Source organism: Pseudorasbora parva, chromosome 21 (assembly GCF_024679245.1).
Source record: "Pseudorasbora parva isolate DD20220531a chromosome 21, ASM2467924v1, whole genome shotgun sequence".
Lineage (NCBI taxonomy): Eukaryota > Metazoa > Chordata > Actinopteri > Cypriniformes > Gobionidae > Pseudorasbora > Pseudorasbora parva.
This window is the reverse complement of record NC_090192.1, coordinates 28,281,161-28,298,339: the sequence shown is the minus strand read 5'-3', so window position 1 is coordinate 28,298,339 and position 17,179 is coordinate 28,281,161. Positions and strand designations below refer to the sequence as shown.

The 17,179-nt window shown below is 35.8% G+C and overlaps 1 protein-coding gene across 1 annotated transcript in view; it reads left to right on the top strand.

The window, feature by feature from the left end:
* The window catches only part of atrnl1b (attractin-like 1b), a 130,309-nt gene that overhangs the window by 42,862 nt on the left and 70,268 nt on the right, over positions 1–17,179 (top strand). Inside the window, exons 19-24 of the mRNA XM_067430608.1 lie at positions 956–1,093; positions 3,399–3,492; positions 9,507–9,559; positions 13,140–13,234; positions 13,359–13,437; positions 16,163–16,320. Of these exons, the coding sequence (XP_067286709.1) occupies positions 956–1,093; positions 3,399–3,492; positions 9,507–9,559; positions 13,140–13,234; positions 13,359–13,437; positions 16,163–16,320 (617 nt within the window). The remainder of the gene's footprint in view (positions 1–955; positions 1,094–3,398; positions 3,493–9,506; positions 9,560–13,139; positions 13,235–13,358; positions 13,438–16,162; positions 16,321–17,179) is intronic.

The window sequence follows — 17,179 nt, the reverse complement described above, 5'->3', positions numbered from 1 at the left end:
CAGCCGAATCAAATTTTGTTGCAATAAGCATAACACTGTGCAGCTGTTTTGAAACAATCATCGTTGTAAAAGCGCTATATAAATAAAGTTGACTAGATGATCTCCCAAAAACTTTTTTTTTAAACTGTATATATTTTTTTTAGCCCTGTTATTGTTAATGTGTACATTTGTACAGTAAATGATACAGTAAGTGATACATTTACTATTTTATTCTGTTTTCTAAAAACTGATTATAAATTGTGAGATCAAGGTGTTTTAACGGTATGAAAAAAATAAAATAAAAACTAAAAATTGTGTGTGTGTGTGTGTGTGTGTGTGTGTGTGTGTGTGTGTTTGTGGTATTATAGAAACAAAATGTAAATTAGGGGATTTAAAATATATATATATACTTCTATTCAGCAATTATTTAAAATAAATATTTTTTATTTATTTATTTGCTATTCAACAAACAATACTGAAAGAAACAAAACAAAAATATAAGTATATGAGTTGCAAAACCAATTTTAAGAAATGTAACTTGAGCACCAAATTTAATTCCTTTTTTAAATTTTTTTTAAACTTTTTTACTCTTTAGAAAAACAAAAAATATTTGCAACCTAAATCTTATACTTTTATTAATTTATTTGTATTGTAGTTTCTTTAAATTGCTTGACTACATTGAACATATATATATTTTTATTTTTTTATTTTTTGTCTTTACAGTATCATTCTTAATATTTTTACACCATATAAATGGGTTTTTAGAAAGAAAAATATATAATCGCCTTCCTTCATATTTTAGGAAAAGAGTTCTTTCACAAGGTGGATGTTTTATTTGTGGGTCCTTGTCTTAAAGAGTATGAATATTCTTGAGTTTTCGATTCTTCTGTTCATATGACACACTGAAAGTCATCTCTGACATCAGTGCTACAAACACTCTTAGGGTTTTCTTAAATAACCAATTTTTATCTTCCAGCATGCCAGTGTAATGGTCACAGTACATGTGTGAACGGAAGCGTGTGCGAGCAGTGCCGTAACCTCACCACCGGCCCTCACTGCGAAACATGCTTGCCCGGTTACCACGGAGACCCAACCAACGGCGGAAAGTGCCAAGGTGAGAATATTTGCACCTGATACTGATGTGGGGCATTTTGATTCTCAGCCTAGTAATAGAGAACAGTGCTCACTTTGAAATGAGTTTTGAGGTCATAGAGGTGGTTGCACTGCCAGAGGTGAGAGACCTCTGATACGCACATAGACACACATTCACAATGTTTTTTTTTCTCTTTTGCCCTGAAGATGTCGTTTTACAGCATTGCCCACTGATCCTAGGTGAAACAGGATATGCAGTCATAGACCATTAAGCTCACAGATATGAGCCAACACCCCCAGCAAAAGTTTAACACTAAGAGCTAGTAATCACCAGACTTGCTAGTTTAAAAATTCTAAAATTGTGGTCTTCAGGGGCCATTAACCATCTTTTAATGTTTTTTTTTAAAGCATATTTTTATATGAAAATGGATTTGCTGTGTTCCTCAATGTTTTTGTGAAATTTTGCCCGGGGCCTCCTTTACTTTAATACTTGATGGCACGTCAGTTCTGAAACTGCAAACACTAGACAGTATCATATTTCTCATATTCTTGAGAAATGGGATATTCATATTCCTTCTTAAAAGGCGGCCAACTTACAAAAGCTGTTCTTACACACATCAGCATAAACCTTTGATATACGACCTACAGGATGCTGGGAATTAGAGACAGTATAGAATTGGTCCTATACGTGCTGTCATGTATGTTTAGCTTGGCGGACAAAAGCCTGTCAGAGCCTAATGATCTGCAGCGATGTTAGTGCAGTGTGAAAAGCGTGTCTAGAATTAAAGCTTATTTTAGAAATAATTATAGTCCACTGCTCAAAAAAGGCACTGAAATGGATTTGAGTACAGATGTGGCTGTGGCACTTAAAGCCAGTGATTTTTTTTTTAAATTATTTTTTTTTGTCAGTGGCAAGAATCTTCTGAACCCAGAGGAACCTGGTTTGTGGTGTTTCAGAACCAGTGCTTCTTTCTAACTCGTATTACAAAACGTCCTCCCTGATCTAAATGGACCACTTGCAAAAACTTTCAAAATTCCACATTATTGTCAATATTTTTCAGCAGCTAGGCCTGCTTAGCATGGTGATTTTTCATATGACCTTCTTTACATGTTAAAATATATGTTTGTATATATTAAAATGTTTGGGGTCAGCAAATTTTTCTTTACTGCTTTACAGCAAGGTTTGATATGTTAACATTAAACATTAATGTAGTAACAAATAATATTTCATAATATTCTTTTTTATAGATTTATTTTTTCTCGTCTTTGTGAGCAAAACGTGTGTGTGTGTGTGTGTGTGTGTGTGTGTGTGTGTGTGTGTGTGTGTGTGTGTGTGTGTGTGTGTGTGTGTGTGTGTGTGTGTGTGTGTGTGTGTGTGTGTGTGTGTGTGTGTGTGTGTGTGTGTGTATATATGGACATATATATGTATATATATATAATGTAATTAAGCTAAGTATTATTGCATTATATATATATATGTGTGTAATGTGTATACTTATGTTTATTTGGTACACACACACAATATATATTTGTAAATGTATAAAATGTAATTAAATACTAAGTAAGATTTTTTGTATTATGATTTTTTTGTTTATGTTAAAATAATTATGGCATATTAAATTCTAAATACTAACTCTAAATAGAATACTAGAATTCTAAATTCTTATGTTTTAGTTTCTGCTTGGCCAGGATTATGCACTATTTTTATTTTCTAGTACACACATGATAGAATGCAACAACAACAAAAAAAATCCCTCTTGTTTGTCTGTTGACCTCTGTGATTAAGGTTCATAATTTATTATTTTGATTTCCATCATTGATGTAGCCTGGGGACTGTAAGCTTATGTTCTCATTTTATATAATGCAGCCAAACAGAGAGAGACCCCCTATGAGCTAATCTCACTGGGTTTGTCAACTTCTCTGACCTCAAGTTTAGATCCAGCAGATATACCTTTGACTGAAGAGACTGATTTAAATTTGAGTCGATATTTATTTATTTGATTTATTTTTTATTATATGGTGTCAAAGAATTATCCCTAGAATTGCTTTATTGTAGCATTAACTAATCCATTAAATAAAAGAGCTCTGCCTATATTGAGATCAAGCTATTTCCTTAAATTGCAGCATGTGTAGCTGTCATTATATAAATATTATATTAATATTCATTATATACTGTATTCATAAGATCTTTCTTTTTTTTCTATCTTTCTTTCTTTCTTTCTTTCTTTCTTTATTTCTTTCTTTCTTTCTTTCTTTCTTTCTTTCTTTCTTTCTCTCTCCCTCCCTTTGTCCCTTTCTTTCTTTCTCTCTCTCTCTCTTTCTTCTAGCCTGTAAATGTAATGGCCATGCCAACGTGTGCCAGGTGCTGACGGGGAAATGCTTTTGTACCACCAAGGGTATCAAAGGCGACCAATGCCAGCTGTAAGTACATCATCTTCATATACCTCTAAATGAGGGCATATACATTTTTATTATTATTTTATAAATGCTAATATTATTATACTTTTTATTATAATTTAAATTTATGACTTGAGTTTCGTTATTCTCTAATTATATTACATCCATCGATTATTTTGATTAATCGAGGAATCAGATATTTTTTATGGTAATAAAAATAGACCTAATCAAAATCAAGTAATCATATTATAGTTTTATAGAAAAACTTCTGTATTATGTATAAATGTTTTCTCCTGTGTTGGTGTAGGTTTATACATGATTTACTTTACAAATCTGATGAAATGGTACACATTGCATTCCCAGATGAACACTTTAAGCAACCCAAACTCACAACATATGTAGAGATGGAGTTTGAGATGCTCCACGCATGTAAGTGATCATAGTTCATGTGGAGCAGCATCTGTGAACAGAGTCGCTCTGAGACACATGTAAATAATTAAAGCACTCAATAGCATTATCTTAGAAACCGTATAATGATGGAGTTCATGGGATCTTATCCGTGGAATGCACCACATCCGGTATTTTGCCGATTACTCAACACGGGTAAATTGCAATCCATCCATCCATAAATCCATCCATCCATCCACCCATCCACCCATCCATCCACCCATCCATCCATCCATCCATCCATCCATCCATCCATCCATCCATCCATCCAGCCATCCAGTCATCCATCCATCTTCCATTTAGCTTGACTGTGTTCTCACAATTTTGGATAAAGCTGATCTGCAGACGCAGCACATATGTCTGCTTGTGTGCACACACTTTAATAGCACTAATGGAGGTGGAAGTGAGGTGTGGGAGTGCGCTGGTGTCTGTTTGTGACTATTAGAGAGTCCGTTCATCTTTGAGAATAATGAAACTCAAGTGCTTCACTCAGTGCATTGTGGTATGTACATGCAAAAATTCTAAAGAGTGGGTTGACCAGTCATGCTAATTTAGGAGACGTGGGTGAGAACTGAATTTCCCACTCAGATGCGTCAGTTATAGAAACAGAAGCTGGTGAGCAGCTTGAAATCCAGGCTGCTGTGTTGCATTCAAGGCTACAGAGCAGAGGATGTTAGTGCCTTTGTTGTGTTCTTTTAGGAGCAAATGCTTTGTTCTAGGTTGACGTGTAACTCTGGGATATGAAGAGGTGTGCAGCTCATGGAAGGTCTCACTTGATCTTTTAACAGTTTTTTATCGCTGGAAACAGGAAACTGTGTCTTTGTGCCTGCAGGTCTTTTTTCATGTTGTATTATTTGGCACCACAGCACGTTCGTAATAAACGACAGCTGTACAACGTAGTGAGGAATGGCTCAGGAGGAGAAGCCATCATAGAAAGCATTGTTCATTAAATTATTTTTAAGGCTCCTTTTCTTTACTGGTTCCATTGTTAATAATGTAACTGAAAGATGTTCAGTTGTGTTAATTTTCTTGCACAGTGCATAAGCCAACATACTCTAGCAGTATATCCTTCACATGATTAAATCTACCGTTACTGTCCAGTATACGCTGATGAACTGGTTCTTTTTACTGAATCAAAATCATAGTGTAACCTGTGAAATCCAATTCCAGAAAAAATGATTTTGTTGGTTCTTTTTAGTAAATTGAAAACAGTGTGACCAGCGTCGTCTGATCGTCAAACAAGTGACTAATGAGTTGGTTCTACTTTTTAAGTAAGTCGAAAGCATAGAATGTGACTAGAGTAGTCCTAATATTATACAAGTGACTATAATAGGCTTTTGAATCAAAGTGAATTTTATTTTAATTTTTTGGATTTTTGAACAAACGAAGTAACCTCTGACGTCAAATGGATCAAAAGCTGTTTTTGGTTGAAAATATCTTTTAACTTGCCGTCTGCTATTTTTGTTATCTATAGTAGTGGTTGTGCGCTCACAAGGTTCTATCTCTACCACACACTTAGTTTTCAGTGTGTGTGCATACTGGCATATGCTTGTTTTTAATTGTGTGTAACCCAATCAGGCCAAGCCAGGTCCATTGATGATGTATTCAAGCGTGTCTTCATCACAAGGACAAATGAGTGCACAGACAGCATTCGAGAAGGCCGTTACCGCTTCCTGTTTATTCCTCTTCTTCTCACTCCGTTCTCTCTCCTTCATTAATCAGAGCGGACAGATGCCATTACCCATCCTACATAACGAAGTCCATAATGAAGCAGCGAGACAATTTTTGTCACACACAAATACTATTACCCTCAAAAGGGTTGATTAAAGACCTGATGTGCTGCAGTGATCGCTCGCTGGCCCCACTTTAGTGAGCTGACATTGTGAAAGAGCAGTTCAAAGTTTCCTTTCACAGTCGGGAGTGGGACTTCAGAGCAACGAGAATGTGTCACTTTCCTTCTCGATCAGAGGACAGCTCAACAAGAAATCTTTGAAAAGATACACATGATTAAAGAAAGGAAATTGGTACAATTTGAAGCAAAAGCGTGCTTGATTACCGTAGAGTCCATCATCATCATGATGGTGTGTCACGGAGTGTGTTGTGTGTGTTGCGGCACTTCAGGTGCGACCCAAATGGGGATCAAATTATGGCACTACAGAGAGAGTGCATTAAAGCATGCACAGCATGTTAGGTGTGCTCTCGCTGGAGATTAAATTAAGATACAGAGAGTAAGAGTGCATTATGTTTCATCGCCCTCACAGAGTACATTGTGCGTATGTGGGCATGAACGGTGGAAACCTCTTCTTCTTATTTGCAGTGTATGGGTGAGAGAGAGAGAATAGTCATTTCTGAAATGTCATCCAGATTAAAGGCTAGGGGACTGATATGCAGAGGTTTTAAAATGCCTGTGGTGCAGTTTGTCCTGTGTCCTCTGTACCGTGGTAAAAGTGTACTCTACCTTGTCCTCTCGTATTTATTACCAACTCTCTGAAAAAATATGAATGCTTCAGCCCCGTATGATAAAGTTGAATCCCCGCAAGCTAAGGGCAAAGATATTTACAGTATGAGACTGAGGTCGTGTATATTTGACTGAGAATTGTGTACTATAGGAGGTAGTATGTGTAGTATGTGTAAGGCTTAAAACAGTAGAACAGGTAGAAGGTCAATTTACAAAATTCCTTTATTTCAGTCAAACATATAAGTATTTTGATTGCCATAGCCATGGTCACACACTATTTGAATCAGACCGTTTCAGGCCAAATATCAATGTCCAGAAATGAAAGGAATCAGAAATCAATGTTCCGCAATTTTCAGTACCACACATGGCTTGATGTATTGTTCCAGATTTCCTGATACTATTTAATTTTGACCATATCATGGTCACATTAAAAGTCATAATTATGGCATACTAAGTCAATTTAGTGGTATAATTATGAGCTAAACATTCTAAATTATGAGATTATTAAAATTGTGAGAAGTTAAATTATGACAAGATCTTAATTTACATAAGTATAAAAATTGACATATATGACAGTTATTTTTCGACAGCGATCTCAGCTGTGCTCTCAAAATAGTGAAACGGGACCCCTCTATAAACAGTGTCGCGCTGCACTGCGTTCCGAACGTTGTTTAAAGCGGCATGTACCGGTATTGCGGAAGCTTTTCTTTGAAAAAAGAACAGCACTGAAGTCATTCTTAAAAAAGGAAGATGTGTTCTCCACTCCAAGTCTTTCAGAGTCGCGGCCAAAAGCGCTGGTCACCGGCTTCTTTGTTTACAAGTAGTGGAAACGTCGCAACTCTGCTGTAATTGTTAAGTCCACCCACCGATTCTGTACACGATGTGATTGGCCTGACTAGAGTTCGGTTTTTCCAGCTCATAAGCCAACAAAAAGTTGCTAGACGCTCTGGCTGCAAATTATGTTTGCTGCTGCTAGGGTGCATCTAGATTTCTAGGCTAATCATTTTGTGCGTATTTTATTGCATCACATTCAGTACAGACTCCAAAGCCAAATTTGGCTGGACCTTACAATTGTAATGCATTTGCATACTTATAAAGTATATATATATAAATATAAAGTATTTTTATGGCTGATATGCATTTGAACTGGGTGAATTGCTCCAAAGTAACTAGTCCAGAGCCCGGCATTCTGCATTAACTATTACTTCACTGCATTTACTCCGTAATAGTGGCTTTAATGATTAATTGCATTTGCACTTCAGATACGTTTAGAGGACAATGACGCGAATTGAAAGTGAATTCCCTCTGTAGCAACTAAGTGGTGAGATTGTTGTGAGGAGAGAGAGTGAAAGTTGTGCTCTCAAATGAATGCAGACTCTAATTGGACCGTCAGTTCCTGGCTCAGAAGAGCAACACGATGTATAATCTGCTTAGGCTGGTGCTGAGCTGGGCCGACAGCGCTGTGTTAATTGTTTAGCGTGTTTGAGACTGAGGTAAAGGAAGCTTTGGGCGGTCTCCTGGCGCTCTCTAATGAAGCTGCGGAAATAAAGGACCCCGACAACAGAGTGGAATTACATAATCTGCCTTGGTATGAAAAGGGACAAAGATACCGCAGGCACCACACAAATTCAAAACGCATAACACATACTTAAAGGCTTTTTCTGTTAATTTAACACCCTTTTTACATTGAGAGGTCAAGAACTGTTGGTAAAAAGGGTTAGAATGTATGAATGGTAGCAATATGCAGATTTGGTAAACTGCAAAAGGTTCTCCTGCAGTTTACATTTATGCATTTAGCAGAGGTTTTATCCAAAGAGACACACAAAACGGGTACAAAAACAATTTGTCAAGGAGCCAACAATATTTGTAATATACAATGGCAGGTTTATTTGAAAACTCAATAGAAACCTAATTTTACTGCAGTTTGATGAAAACAATGTATAAATTGATATGATTCTTATCAAAGTCGTGATGCAACAAAAGTATACACTTTTCTCACATACTGTAACACATCCAAGTGTAAAAGATTATCGAAAAAATGTAAGGCGGGGACTTCTATGCTTTGGTTCTGATTGTTGGAAGTGTTGCACTCAAAAATGTAAGTAGATAAAGGCTAGCTTGCAGAGGTGGGGTATAGGCGGATTAAATGATTGAAAGTCCAATATACATAAAGTACAAATACATTTTAACATGCGTTTGAAAATGGATAGGGAGAATTTTCATTTCATGCTGACTTTAACATTACAGACACAATATTTAATAAGATTAATCAAGATATGCAAAAGTTTTTATGAAAAAAATCTTAATAGCAAAACATTCTGATTCTTATTTTAGGTTTTTATTCAGTTTTTTTTTATTAACATTTTTTTTTCTTGTTTTACAGTACATTTATTTGTTTTAAATGTTTAATAAATATTTAAAGGGTTAGTTCACCTAAAAATTTAAATAGTGTCATTAATTATCCTCGTGTCGTTCGACAGCTGTAAGACCTCTGTTCATCTTCGGAACACTAATGAAGATATTTTTGTTGAAATCTGATGGCTCAGACAGGCCTCCATTGACACCAATGTCATTTCCTCTCTCAAGACCCATAAAAGGCACTAAATACGTCTTTAGGAAGCCCATCTCACTACTGTTGTTCTACAATAATTTTATGAAGCGACATGAATTGTTTTTGTGTGCAAAAAACCCCGAAATAACTTGTATAGTTATGGGCCGATTTCAAAACAAAACTTAGAACCGTTATGATTCAGCGTACCTTTTCATGATTTGGATCGCATGTCAAACCGCCAAACTGCTGAAATCATGTGACTTTGGTGATTCGAATCACAAATCAGGCCTTTCTGAGCCATTGGATTTCAACAAAAATATCTTAATTTGTGTTCTGAAGTTGAAGAAAAGTTTTACGGGTGTCGAATGACATGACGGTGAGTAATTAATGACAGAATTGTAATTTTTGGGTGAACTAACCCTTTAAGTAATGCTTCATTGTAATTATGTTCCTCGAATGCAATATAAGTCACTTTGGATAAAAGTGCTTGCTAAGTGCATAAAAATATGTTATGACAAATGCATATTCAGATTTATGCATGTTGCAATGTCTCATTACTGATTTACTTTTATCCCTCTACAGTTGTGATTCAGAAAACCGTTACCTTGGCAACCCCCTCCGAGGAACCTGTTACTGTGAGTATTCTCTATTTGAGCTCTGACCTTAAAGTAATCCCGGTGTACCTTGAAAATTCATCTGACTCTGCTGGCACTTTCCATCTCAGAGGCTGTTTGTGGTCTGCCTTTTAGTGAAATTAGACTCAAGGGGCTTAAGATGCTTGGAAACCTGGATAAAATTGCTATGTGCAGAATGCACGACCATAAAACAAGAAAAACATTCGGATTGGTCAGAAATCAAAAAGCAGAGGTAGATCTCTTGAACATCTATGAAGATCGGCAGCAAATCACGTTGAAGTCTGTGTATGCAGGGCTTAATTGCACAGCACTAGGGGGCAGTCTTGTTGTATACCAGAAACAGCCTGTTCCCTGTGTATGCATTTGTGTTTCTCTCTTTCCCTTTTTTTACAATTAATATCTGCAATCATGTTGTCTGAAAATGCTAAATGCAGTCAGTAGCGTTTAGGAGATCAAATTTCACTCCGTTTGCAAATCCTGCCAGCATTATCCCCATTGTCATCAATCGGGATTAAATAAAGCCTTCAATTTATCAATCAATTTCCATCCACTCTTCTCCCTCTGCGTCTGTTAGATGGAGTGTGTATGCTTGCAGGCTTCCGGCCCTATTGCTGTTTAAAAGAAAACTGTATCACCCGGCCATATTTTCTCAAATAGTGTCCTGTAGGGGGAAGTGTTGCTGGAGAGTGGGCCGCAGGCGACAATATAAGACTGGTGAGAGTGTCAAACCCTGTCAGAGTGAGTAAGCAAATGATTCAAACTAATTAAAGACACAAGAGCAGAAGTTTGGTGGACATGGATCCAGTAGGCTGTGTGATCGACTTGCGCATTTCCTGGAGGCAGCACTAACAAGCAAGTTCAGTGTGTTCTGTCAGTGTTACTTGACTCACCCTCAAAGGAGATTGATCCTGTAAAAACAGACCTCAAGACTTGATCATGCTAAATCTTCTCAGACTGGTCAGAATCTCTCTCTGCAGGGTGACCAACCCACCATGTTTTCCCAATATAACTGCAGCTAGAAGTGTATTTAATTAATTTACAATATTCTCCCTTAGTTTATTGGATTTCCCTACTGGATTCAGATTTATTGGTCTACTCTTGCACCAATGCACAAAAATAGTGTCATACTTACTGTCAAACCTTTTCTTCATGTTGTTTGTAACAATTTAAAGCCGAGGTCTTCAACCATGCTTATAGATACTCACTGGCTACTTTAACATGCAACTAAATAATCCATTAGTGATCGGATTGATGGCTTAATCGGACTGAAAAGTCTTCATGTAAACACCTTAATCGATCTGACGAAGCTCGATCCAAATTCAATTTCGGATCAGATTGAAAGAGCTGTTTTATTACTTTCCCAATCCAGTCGAGAGGACATGTAAACACTTGGTCGGTTTGAAAACCAAAACTGAAAGAAGTGTGCATGTGTAATGATGTAGAAATAGCGTAAGCTTGCAACTATAATCAAACACACCTGAACCAGCCAATCAAGGTCTTCAGGACAGTTGTGCTGTGTCCAATATCGCATACTGTATAGTAGGTACTACATTTGGTTTAACTTACTTTACGACTGTTAAAAAAAAACATTCTACATGTGACCCCTGGACCACAAAACCAGTCATAGGTTGCATGGGTGTATTTGTGGCAATAGCCAACAATAGATTGTATGGGTCAAAATTAGTGATTTTATGCCATACAATTATCAAATTTATAAATCATTAGGATATTAAATGACTCACCCATACACAATTTAAGATATTTTATATTTAGTCCGAGGGCTTTTCTGTTTATCCAATTAAAAAGTGTATGCACACTATACTGTCCATGTCCAGAAAGGTAATAAAAACATCATCAAAGTAGTCCATATGAGACATCAGTTAGTTAATTAGAATCTCTTGAAACATCGAAAATACATTTTGGTCCAAAAATAACACAAACTACAACTTTATTCAGCATTTTTTCCTCTTTCAGGTTTGTTTTCAATCCTCAAATGAAGATTTTAACTGTTATGAATCAGCGTATTGATTCATGATTCGGATCGCTAATGTCATGTGATTTCAGCAGTTTGGCAGTTTTACACGCGCACTGAATCATGTATTAATATGCTGATTCATAACCGTTTGAATCTTTATTTGAGGATTGAAAATGAACCCTTGCAAACCAAAATGTATTTTTGATGCTTCAAGAGATTCTAATTAACCAACTGATGTCACATATGGACTACTTTGATGATGTTCTTATTACTTTTCTGGACATGGACAGTTTTTTTGGAACATAAAAGAAGATACTTTGAGAAGAAAGATGTAGAACAAGTTTGGACCGACATGAGGGTGAGTTTTTTTGGGTGGACTATCCCTTTAAATGTGTGTTTGAGAGAATATATTTGAGCTTGTAGCGACCGTCAGACAGGAGAATGATCACGTAATTGACACATCTAGTCTGCGATTAGTTGTGTAATGTCTTCACGATAGACGAGAACATGACAGAGAACTTGAAACTGGGAGTCTTTGATTGGTGCAGGATGACAAGCTTATCTCGTAGTGAGCGCTTGGACTTAAATGTCATATTCCAAGTTGTTCCTATTCTCTTTTAATAACCTACAACTTTGTGGCTGACATCACTTTCCAAAACAGCTTTCTGAATGACGAAACTCACTGACATTCATTTTAGCTTCACCATTCTGTTTCATTTTTAAAAGAATCCAGCATATATCACCTTTGATGGTTTAAGATGGTTTTAAGCAAGCTGGAGGAAAGTTCAAGTTTTGCCACCTATAAATAGTTACATCTAAAACTAAAGTGAAAAGTGTCAGCATTCCTTCTGGAAGCATGATTTAAAGAAAAGGGCTGATTTTCATAGTAGTGGCACTGTTCGTGTATGAAGGCTACGTGATCCGTCAAGCAAAATATAGGAAATGAGTGAAACTATGGTGCTTTCACATCACATCCGAATTGATTAAAAGCTTATAAAGACATCTTTCAAATTGATGGGGAGTGAAAGAGATGTTTACAGTGCCATATTGTATTTCACACAAACAGCTGTTCTCTAGGAGATGCCTGTGGCAGCATTCAGTCATTTAACAGCCCAGGAGATAAGAAAACAATCCAGACATGTATATGTATTTGAAATGGTGCTTTGAAGAGATGTCGAGACCTTGAAAAAGTCTATACCTTCTTATCCATAGTATCTTTCTGTGCTTCTTTACAAAATGATTTGCTTTTTAGTTTTAAACTTTTAAAACTTTAGCTAGTTCTGGGTGAAGTTCTTTAATGTAACTAAGAAGCCTAAATTTGAAATACTTATAGACGTCTTAAAAACAATTGAGCTTAATCAGAGTGTATGCTTATTAAAGCAATGACACACTATGAAAGCGAGGTATTAATTTAGTGCAATTAAAGTGACTGGTGATTCATGTAGCTCTTCAAAGTAGCCCTCTTATTTCAAGAGTGAATGTGCAACACTCTTTCGTGATGATCCTTAAATGGAACGTTTCATCTATTAACTTGACAGAATTGCATGGTGTGGTTCATGATTGTATAACACGTGATGATTAACAATAGGGTTTTGATCTGAACAGATAACTTGCTGATTGATTACCAGTTCACCTTCAGTCTTCTTCAAGAAGATGACCAGCACTACACTGCCATTAACTTCATGGCAACTCCTGAACAGGTCAGTCACGATCTACATATCTGAGAACAGAATCTGCTGGAGGGTTTGACCAGCTTGTGATACAGAAGTTTTCTGTTCTGTTATTTTATGGACATCAACTTTGCTTTCTCTTTCCATTTTGTAGACCAGCAAGAACTTGGACATGTCCATTAATGCCTCAAACAATTTCAATCTGAACATCACTTGGTCAGTTGGGTCAACAGGTACTAGTTACTATTTCCCTCTGTTGAGTATTTGCCTCTGTTTTGTTGTACAAGTTCTTGTTTTTGTACAAAAACTAGCTGGTTTGTTGAGCAAGCTTTCCTTCTTTTTTTTAAACAAGACACAATCATGCATTAAAATACAGGCCATATTTTTTATTTATATCATATATATGATCTATGTATGTATATTGTATATTAGGGCTGTCAGTGTTGTTAGATATTTGAGACATAAGAGTTAATTGAATCGTTTTAAAAAATATATTTTAAATGACGTTTTAATTTTCAACGCTAAATATACGCCAATCCACGGACAACTAACGGACATTGGGATGAAAGTAAAGTGGGCGCTTAACACGCAAAAGTCAGGAATATTTCTGATGATTTATTGGTGTGAAGTTTCGTGCACAATGACAAACAGGAGTGCAACATTCTGAAAAAAAAAGAAAGAACATAAAGCAGAGTTGACTACCATAGCATCAAAGAAAAACATTAGCTACAGGCTTTAACATTGCTGTGTTTATGATTATAAATGCCAAAAAAATCGCCTACGTAGGCGATTGTAGCCCATGAAAAGAGGCTGAAAATAAAACGTAAAAATTCACTAGACTACATTGAATGGGAAGTTTATGTGGATAAACACGCACGGCAGCTACATTATTCAAATCAGACTAGAAACATCTGTCGCAGTCTAGTCTACAACAGGCCTGCATTTATGATTTAGGCTTCGAAAATCTCCAAAATAATTTAACGTAATGATTCAACCGTTCACAATTAAACTTTAAATGAACTTACTTGCGAACAGGCCATGTGTTTTTTTTTATTTTATTGAACGTAACTGAGACTTAACCTGACACTACAGAACGTAACTGTAACTGCATTGATTTATTACAAATTATTATGAATTTAATTTTATATAAATTGTATCTTAATTTGAATCGACTAACTGCATTGATTTATTAAAGGCTATGCAGGCGTAAAATGATGAAACATGCTAATAAGGCTAGTCCTATTACAAATTATTATGAATTTCATTTTATATAAATTGTATCTTAATTTTAATCAATTGTTTTTTCGACTATCTCCATTGATTTATTAAATAATAAGAAAATATAGAAAACAAGGCGCTGGCACCATGGGAACAGTGGCTTAAATGAACAGCCACTAGAATTTTATATATATAAAAATCACTGTTCCAGCAAAACTACTAGGCAGCACAACTGTTTTCGACATCATAATATATTAAGATAATATTAAGAAATGCATAGATAATATTTTTAATTAAGAAATGTTACATTAACACCAATTTGCTATATTAGAATGATTTCTGAAGGATCATGTGACACTGAAGAGTGAAGTAATGAGGCTCCAAATTCAGCTTTGCAATCACAGGAAATTTGTAATAATATTTTAATATAATATAATTTCACAATATTACTGTTTATTTTTCTTTCAATAAGTGCAGCATTAATGAGCTTAAGATACTTCTTTCAAAAACATAAAAAATTGTACAAACCTCAACATTTTGATTGGTAGTGTAAGGTCATCCTTACTAGTTGGTTAGTTGGATGTAAAATGCCTAGTGACCATTGTGATCCAGTTTTTCTTAGCATAACATCATAATGGTTCTGATACACAGATGCTAATTCATTCTGGTTTGACCGCAGTTTGTTCCTGGGTGTGTTGGGTATTTTACAATAGACAGTCACTCAAGGACGCCACCATTATCCTCTATTGTTTATTTCTATAATCACATTTTTGTCCATATAGTCACCAGCCAGTTTTTTAATGTGACTTTGACATTTTTGCTCCTCTTTAACAAGTTCACCCCTCTCCTCCTCGACCTACCGGCTCCCCTCAATTAATATTTGGAGTGGTGTCTTTCTGTTTAAAGACACACTCCCCTGAGAAGGGCTTCTAACAATAGTCTAGCGTGAGGCTCTGAATTCTGGGGCTGCGGTGTCTTCAGGAACACCGAACGATTTCAATTAAGATAAACATTGCCACGTAGTGGCATTTGGGTTGTCATTTTGAGGGCTTTGTTTCATAGTGCTGGTTTGGAATGACGATTGGTGGGACTTAAGTGTTTCTGTGGAGGACTTTTGAAAAGTTCCAAAAGACCCGATAAAACAGGACAAAGGCTGCTTTTCTTTTCAACTCTCACAAGTAATTTTTGTTACATTATAGTTTTATACCATGTTTCCAATATGTTTAAAATAGATAATGAAATTGTCACACTGAGAGGTTGATTTAAAACTAATTTTCTCCCTGAATAAAACATGCATGCGTTGAGCCTTGTTGTTTACTGGCGCAATTCTTTGCATTTGCATTGCTCTCATTTGGCCTTATTTAATAGCTCAGAAAGCATTAAGTGGCGGTCACACTACATTTTAACCATACAAAATTGTTTCAGACCCCACCATAAATAAAGGCAAAGGATTTGATATATTGCTTTTTTGAAGTAATGTGTGTGCGTGTGTATGTGTGTGTATATATATAATTCATATATACATAAATAAATGCACCAATAGGCCAATCTGTGATCTTTGTGGACAAACATTTTTTCTCCCTAGAAATGTTTAGTTCTGTGCATGGAAGTCAATGGAATAGCAGGTTTAGCATGAATGATCCTGTATGGTCAATGCCTTTATTAAAACAATTTATGAGGTGTATCAAATGTCATTTCTGAATGATCTAATTGATCTATCACATTCTTTTTTTCTCATAGCTGGGACGATCTCCGGGGAAGAGATCCCCATCGTGTCCAAGACTAACATCAAAGAGTACAGAGACAGTTTCTCTTGTGAGAAATTCAGTTTTCACAGCAACCCCAACATAACCTTCTATGTGTATGTCAGCAACTTCTCATGGCCAATCAAAATACAGGTGAGGACACATTTTGACCAGTTTAGCTTCTACTAAGTACACGTTTTACCTGTTTCAGTATGTGAGGTTATTTTTAAGCAGGAAACATCCATCTTCTTTGTGAAATGGAAATCCACAAAAACAAATGTTTCTAAAAAGATCTAGCATTCCTTGATATGGAAATCAATTATTCAGTTATGCACTAGGACAAGTTTGCATCTTATGGTCCATAAAATTGAATCAGCTCTTAAGTGGCAATGTGTTACGTTGCCAGATGCCTAGACGACGGACATAAAATGACATTGCTGGAGTAATGTGCAGACTGATGCTATCTATCATGGAAAAACATTTATGTTGAATTTCCGCTGGGGTACATCACCTTTATAATGAACGATGTTTGCAGTCTTTATTGCTTGCAATCAAACAGAAGGAGAGATATGCATACGATTGCACAGGTAGTTTGGTTTTAGAAGGAAGAAAAATTGTGTCAAGATGAAAATTCTAGCATCTATTTATCTGCATCCATTTAAAACCTATAGTCATTAAAATGGGGTCTTTGTATTCCTTAAGATGACTAAAGAGGTGACTAAAAACTACCATTCAAAAATATATTAATGCTTTTATTCAGCTAGAATGCATTAAATTGATTAAAATTCACTGTAAAGACAATTATACTTGGTTCTAAATACATATTTTATTTGAAATACAAATAGTTTATCCAAGATTGAAAAAAAATTCATCACAGTTTCCATGTCAATAATAAGCAGCATAATTGGTTTAAATTTGGTAATAATGAGGAATGTGTTAAAATTCAGCTTTACCATCCTAGGAAAACTGCTATTTTAATTTGTAAAAATATTTCAGAATATTACTATACATT